Genomic DNA, 7,674 nt, shown 5'->3' with positions numbered 1-7,674 from the left:
ATGTGATCTCCACTTTACAAAAAGGTAAAATTATGAAAATTTTCGGAAGCTTCCGAAAAAATAAAAAAAAAAAAATAGGGAAAGAGATAAAGAGAGAGAGAGAGAGAGAGAGAGAAAGAGATAAAAGTAAGTATTAAGAGAAAGAAACTCTCCCCTTGAATGGGAGAGGAAGGAAAAAAAAAAATGAAAAGCTGTGCTCATGGCGAAGGTGAGGGTTGTCACGGCAACACAAAGATATCTTTTTTTTTCTTTTTCTTTCTTTCTTTCTTTCTCTCTCTCCTCTTTCTATGAATTACCCTAGGAAAGTAAAAAGAAGTTAGACACCGGTTGTTGTTGTTGTTGCTGTTGCTGTCGGTTCGAATTCGAAAATTTCTAAACCTATAAAATTTATTCTAATTGATGACGATGCGCTTTTCTTTTTTTAAATAATAAAATCATCGATCGATTTCGGCATCCCGCAGAAAAAGATGGCAGATGAGGGGGAAAGAATGAAAAAAAAATCAATTGGCCATATTCGTTTTTTGTTTTACACAATTTCCGGAAATAGAAATCGAACCAGAAAGAAGGGTTAGATGAAAGGAAGTTACAGGGGACGGAAACGGAAAGAGAGAAAGGAAAGAAAACAAAATAAATTTTTTTGTTTTTTTTTTTTTCGAAACGAAATCGATTGAAATTTTTCGTTTGTGCAAAAAATTGTGTGACGTTAAGAATCAGAAATACTTTTTTTTTTTTTTTTCTCTCTTTTACAATAAATAAAAATTCAATTCGAAAATCATCCATAAAATAATAATAATAATAATAATAATTAGATTTTATCACTCATACATTTTGACAGGCAGGCAGGCAGGCAAGCATCGCGACAGAAAATTGACGGGAAATTGTCATACGTGAAATAAATCACACGTTAGACAAACTCGAAAATCCTCGAAAAATTTCTATTTTCTATCTCACTCTCTCACTCTCTCTCTCTCTTCGTTTTTTTCTCTTTTTTTTTTTTCGTTTTTACTTTTCAACGTGCAAATTTTTTTTTTTTTTTCATTTTTTATTCTTTTTGACCATTCATGCAAAATATTTTTTTCGACAAAAAAAAAAGAGGAAAAATTCGGATGTAATTTTCCCGTTCGATCGAATTTTCTTTTTTTTTTCTTTTTCTTTTTCACCCTTCAAAGATAATAATACAAGTTGGTTGGTTTTGTCATCACATATAATCTAATTCCACGTTCTATTAAGTTATGAATACGTTAATGCATATTATTTGTCAACATTTTACACTTTCACGTTCATTTCAAAATTAAATTTTATTATTATTATTATTATTATTTGTCACGGTTTTAAGATTTTTTTCTCCATTTCTTTACTCGACGCGCGTATTTTCCCATTCGCATCAGTTTCGCCTTTTTTCTTAAAATTTTCCTTCGTTTCCCCCCCCCTCCCTCGACGTCTTTTCAGCGACGACAGTTTCAAGAATACAAAACACGAACGAAAACAACAACAACAACAACAACGGAAAACAATAACAAAAAAAAAAGGAAAAACAACAACAAAACAAAAAACTCTTTTCTCAAACCTTTTTAAATTTAATTTCGAGGGGGGGGGTGAGGAGGAGGGATGGGAAGAAAGGGGAAAAAATTTTCCGTTTTTTATAAATCGAAATTTGCACCGTTCGGGGCTCTAGACAAAAAAAAAATTAAAAATTAAAAGCACGCGTAAACCATTAAAACAAAAAAAAAAAAAAACTGCAAAAATAAAATAAAAATATTTACAAACTTCAAGTTTTTTTTTTTTCTCTCTCTCTCTCTCTTTCTTTCCTTCCTTTTTACTTTTTTTTTTTATTTTTTATTTTTATTTCCTTTTCCTTTTTTTCCTTTTTTTTTTTTTGCAATCAAAAACTTTTTTCCGTAACGAATTTCTAATTAAGTTAACGACATTTTTTTCATTTAAAACAAAAAGACGAAAAAAAAAAAAGGAAAAAAAGGAAAAAAAAAGAAATAATTACGCAAGAAAAAAGTGAAAAGGAAAAAGAAAATAAAAAAATAAAGAAAAAAATAAAGAAAAAAATAAAGAAAAGAAAAAAAAGAAAAAAGAAAATTATCTTGAAACGTTCTGGAAAATTTTTAATTCTCCGTGAGAATTCTAATTAATATAAATATAATTTAATTCTTTTCGAATTTTTTTTTTTTTTTTTACTACACCTTTCGCCTTGCCTATCCTTTTTTTCTCCCTCCCTTCTTCCTTTTCCCTTCTCCCCTTTCCCCACCTTCAACCTTTCCGTCAATTTTTACGATAATACCGAGATGAAACATCATCATCATCATCATCATCATCAGTAGAAAGAATTAAAAACTCCAGGTGCGAAATTTCTATTTAATATCATTACGAGTTTGATGACGTGGAAGAAGATGTGAAGAAGGCCTTTATTCAACCTTTTTTCCGACATCGTAAAAAAAATTTTAAATCGATGGCGTTAGATGAAAACAACGCGAGAGAGAGAGAGAGAGAGAGGGAGAGAGAAAGTTTTGTAAGGGAGCGAGAAGCGGGGGGCGGGAAACGCATTTGTACCCACTATAAAAACAAATTATTAATTGTTTATAAAACACGACTGATAAACGACTGAAAAAAAAAACAAAACAAAACGAAACGAAATGGAAAAAAAGAGAGAGAGAGAGAGAGGAGGGGCAATATCACAACCAGAATCGTAATTTTTCATTTTTCAATTCTCGCAATTTAATTCACGAGATTCGATGATGATAATAATAATAATAAAAACAGGTTTAAATTTTTCTATAATTAACTCTCGCGTGGGTTAAACGACGATGCAACAAGATTTGTACAATTTTAATTTTCATTTTTTTTTATCGGAGAAGGCGGTGGAACGAAATAAAAAAAAAAAAAATAAAATGAAATGAAATGAAAGGAGAGAAGGAGAGAAAAGAAGGGATGAGTAAAAAAAAAAAAAAAAAGGTGAAAAACAAAGTTCATATCGGTTCAATTAATGCCATATGATGATGTTATTTTGTAATTTCCTCGTATTCGCGCAATCACGCAAAACCTTACGCATCTCTCTCTCTTTTTCTCTCTCATTAAAATTTTGTTATAGGAATCGCACGACGACGACGACGACGGGTTTTTCTTATTATCACCATTCATTTTCCAACTGTTATTAAATACCAATTAAACGAAAGAGTTAATCGACGGGGGCCCCCAATTAATTAAAGAAAATACACGCTTTTTAATGAAAATTTGTGGAGAAAAGAGAGAGAGAGAAAAAGAGAGAGGAGGGAGGGAAAGAAACGAAAATTTTAAATAAATGGCACAAGTTAACAAATCGTAAAGAATAAAAAATTGGCAACAACAATGTTGCCAACCTTCAAGTCCAAAGTTCGTCAATCGTTTAATTGGTTCTTCGTATAATCGATTATGACGTTTATGCCTCACGTTTTCATTAAAAAAAAAAAAAAAAAAAAAGCTAAATTTTTATTCGTTTCATTCTTAAAAAGAGAAAATTTTCCCTTTTGTTCGAGACCAAATAAACACCTGCTAAAAAAAAAAAAGAAAAGGGAAAAAACGGAAAAACTCAGATAAAAACAAATTTAAAACCCACGTTGCGAGTTTCTTTATCACTCGAAAATTTACTGATTTATTAACGACAAAAAAAATTTAAACCTTTAGCGTGACTTTCGCCTGGGGAGGGGGGGGTTGTCACGGATATCAAAAACCGTCACATTCAAATAACTTTTTTTTTTTTTTTTTTTTTGAAAATTATTTTTTACATTTTAAATTTGCATATCATCATCGAAAAAAAAAGAGAGAGAGAGACAGAAAAAAGCGTAGCTCTAGTAAATTACGAAAATTCATTTTTATTACGGTTAATTATCATTATAAAAGCAAATCGTAGGAGTTCAAAAAAATAACAAAAAAATTGTTAACAACAATAAACGAATTTTTCTTTTTTTTTCTCTCTCTCTGCCGTCGTCAGATTTTCTAATTTGGTTAAAAAACGTTGGAGTTTTAATAACAATAATAGTAAATAATAAGAGAGAGAGAGAGAGAAATCCGTTCGAGTGGGAGACAAACGAATTATATACATTTTTGACATTGTGTTGTAAAAAAAAAAAAATAATAATGCACGAAATTGCAAGGAAGAACCGAAAATGAAACAAAACAAAACAAAATCGAAATATGTTAAAAAGACGATATGAATGACGGGATCGGTCGTGTCAAAAGACATTTTAAAAAAAAATGGGTGTGGCTGCAACGTGTTGCTCTAGTTGTAACCGTCGTCGTTATTATTTCGTTTTTTCTAAAAGTCAGGTAGGTATTTTAGTAATAATTAAACTTCCGAACTGGAGCTGGACGTTAAAACCTCCGTTTAAAACAGATGCAACAAAAAAAAAAAAAAAAAAAAAAAGGCGGGAAAATGAATGAGATCAAATTTAATATTTTAAAATAAAACAAACGAACGAATTTAAAAAAAAAAAATTTCCAATTTTTTCCGACGAAATTTTGTTCGCAATATTTAAAATAAATGTTTCGAAGTGAAATTTAACAAAATTTGTTTTATCATTTTGGCAGGGGATGAAGGGGGGGGGAAGAAAAAATTTTCCTTTCTTTCCCTCCCTCCCTCCCTCCCTCTCGTGATGATAAAAGGTTTAAACAATGTTTGCTCACGGGTTGACTTTCAATTACTCGATGAAATGGAATAAAGATAAGAATAAAATGATAAATAAAAAATTAATTTCGTTCTCAACCCTTTCTCACCTTTTATGGATAAAAATAATGATAATAATAATAATAATAATAATAATAATAATAATAATAATAATAATAATAAATTCCACCCTTCATTTTCGCGTGAATTAGGAAAAAAAAAATTCAAATTTTTGGCCTTCTTATGGCGGAGTAATTTTTGTTTCAAAACATTTTTAAGGCGTTTTTATTATTTAGAATTTTACACAAAAAAAAATTCTTAATTTAATTTTTCCCTTCCTTTTCTCTCTCTCCCTCTCTACCCATCTCCCTCTCTCTCTCTTTTTTTTTTACGATTTTTACAAGCGACGAAAATTTTTTTTTTTTATTCGCCGCCTCGAAAATCTTACCACGCCGAAAACTTTTTCGTTTAAAGAAAAGAAAAAACAGCTTTTAAAACTTTTTCACCACCTGGTTAAAAAAAGAAAAAATTGGACACACGAGCGGAAAATTTACTTCTCTACAGTCTATTAATTTTTTTTTTTCCTTTTTTTATTTAAAAAAAAAAAAATGAAAAGAAAATTTTTCAGTGGTCGTTTGGGGAAAAATAAGGATTTCGAACCTTAAAAACTTTTCATTTTCACAAAATGTCTGCGAATTACCGACCGCAATACTCTCCACATCCTCTTGTTTGAAACAAGGTTAAAAATATTTTCTCCAAATTATCCTCTTTGTCCAAAAAAAAAAAATGTCTCTTTCGATCGAGAAACAATTTCCCTCCCATATTCAAATCTGGCCATTTTTTTTTTTTTTTTCATTTCGTTAAGTTGCCTGCACTGACAAAGGAGAATGATAAATTCTACCGATTTCTAACCAATATTAATAAAATACTCCTCGAATGGCAAAATAAAATAATTATTAAATCATTAATCGGACAGATAATCTCTTGTTAAAAAAATCTTTTGCAGAAAATTAAAAAAAAAAAAAATTTATGAACCTTTTATATAGAATCAATTTTAAATTGAACATTAATTTAAAAAGAGAGAGAAAGAGAGAGGGAAAATCCATTAAATCGCCTACTACTACCTATTCGTGTTCATTAACGACTCTTACGTTGCTACAATTTATAAAGAAAATAATAATAATAATAATAATAATAAAAACAATCGTGTACCGCCGCGGATATTAATTACCGAAAAAGAAAGAAAAGAAAAAGGTGGCGTAAATTAAATTTTTTCAACTTACTCGTGAGTAAATTTCTCCAGCTTCTATTCAAAACTCGTAGGTACCTGCCACCAGGTGAAGAGCTCGAAGCAACAACAATTTCGTTTCCTTCTCCTTTTCTCATTTCCCTTCCGGTACATTTTTTAAACATGATGGAATCCTCGCCGACACCGCCGCCATCACCACCACCACCACCACCATCTAAATTCCCTTCCGAATGACTCCGAAAAAGTTTTTTTCCTCTCAGAGAATTTCGAAATAATTTTCTTTGTCTCCTCAAACTTCCCGTTTCGTAAGTGAACCTTTTGAAAGACCCGACGAGTTTTTCCGGCAAAGGTTCTTCCGGCGGAAGAGGATTGATGCATTCGTCACCGTAAAATATGGTCAAATGTAAATCCTGATACCTTTTCGTGGAGTACAAAAGTTTCGGATGAATCGTGTTGGCCGCTTTTTTCATTTGTTCGAATGTCAAACTCGGCAATTCGTTTTTCAAAACGGAATATTTACTTTTTTTAGGAGCGCTCGAATTTTCCGCGTCTTCGGAAAAGGTCACGCCCGATTTTTTCCGATTTATTTTATCCAATTTTTCAATGACCAAATCCGCGGGTATCGTGGCAGGTTTCAATCGTTGAGACATGGGAAATTTTTTCGCTTCCGCTATGTTATGTATCGATTTTGATTTTTCTCTGAGGGTTTCCAGGAACGCGGTCTCGAATTCGTTATCGTTCGATTTGAACGTGGACAAAAATATTTTCTTTCTGTTCGAAAGAAGGCCAGTGTCTGAACTGTAACCGTCGTGAATTTTTCGTCTGCTTTTATCCCTTTTATGCCGCCGTATCGAATTCGAATGATCGCTCATTCTCAAGCTGTCGGATTCGTTTTCTTTGTTCGTTCTGTGTTTGTGCCTTTTCGATCGATTTTTACGACTCAACTCGAACGAAACTTCACTTTCGCAGGGATCGGAAAAACTTTTATACGTCGAAGACAGGAGATTTTTCGAAGGAACGTCATTTGAATTTTTAACTTTTACGAGAGAACGATTCGTTTGCCCTCGGGGGGGCCTGTGAGAAAAACTATGACGCGGCGGACGACCCGCAGGAATGTCGATATCCGTAAATTGTCTTTTACCACTAAATGCCAACGTGCTAAAACATGCGGCCATTTTTCAAATTTTTAATTCCTTTTTTTTTTCTTTTTTTAAATTTAAAAAACGATTCTTTATTAATCCTCACAAGAAATCACTAAAAAAAAAAATGAATAAAAAAGTTTTACATCATTTTTTTTTCTTTTTTTCTTTTCCTCGTCTTTTTATTCGTTTGTTCGTTTTTTACTATTTCCGCGCGTCGCCTTGACAATTTAATCATTTGATTAGTTTATCAACTTTTTCTATTACAACATCATTATAAATAGAATCAAACACATCTATTAAAAGAAAAAACGATTCGAAGCCTATTAAAAATAAAGGCGAAGCATTGCTAAAAAAAACCGAGAAAAACATTTTCTATTAATTTCTTCGAATTATTTTTTTCCTCTATGAAAAATTATTATTTACGAAATAATTTTCACAAGAAAAATCACTTCTTCGTTTTTAATTATTATTATTATTATTTTAACGCTAAAAAATGAATTGAAAAACCGAGTGTGACGGTTTGCAGACGACGCCCAGGTAAAAGCCAAAAAAAACCTGCTCGGATGTGAAATTTGTTTTTTTTTTTTTTTCACACCTAACACAAAAAACTTGACACAACACTTCAACAACAACAA

General features: G+C 31.2%; 1 protein-coding gene across 1 annotated transcript; it reads right to left on the bottom strand.

Moving 5' to 3' along the window:
- Window positions 1–5,795: 5,795 nt before the first annotated feature.
- Phum_PHUM430280 (uncharacterized protein) lies at window positions 5,796–7,072 on the bottom strand (the record flags this gene model as incomplete). Its single annotated transcript, XM_002429317.1, has 2 exons — window positions 5,796–5,803; window positions 5,932–7,072. 2 exons carry the CDS (start codon window positions 7,070–7,072, stop codon window positions 5,796–5,798), a joined length of 1,149 nt encoding a protein of 382 aa, XP_002429362.1.
- Window positions 7,073–7,674: the final 602 nt, after the last annotated feature.

Source organism: Pediculus humanus, genomic scaffold (genome assembly GCF_000006295.1).
Source record: "Pediculus humanus corporis 1103172108196 genomic scaffold, whole genome shotgun sequence".
NCBI lineage: Eukaryota > Metazoa > Arthropoda > Insecta > Psocodea > Pediculidae > Pediculus > Pediculus humanus.
Note: the sequence above shows the minus strand (reverse complement) of the source record. Positions and strands in the feature narration are given on the sequence as shown.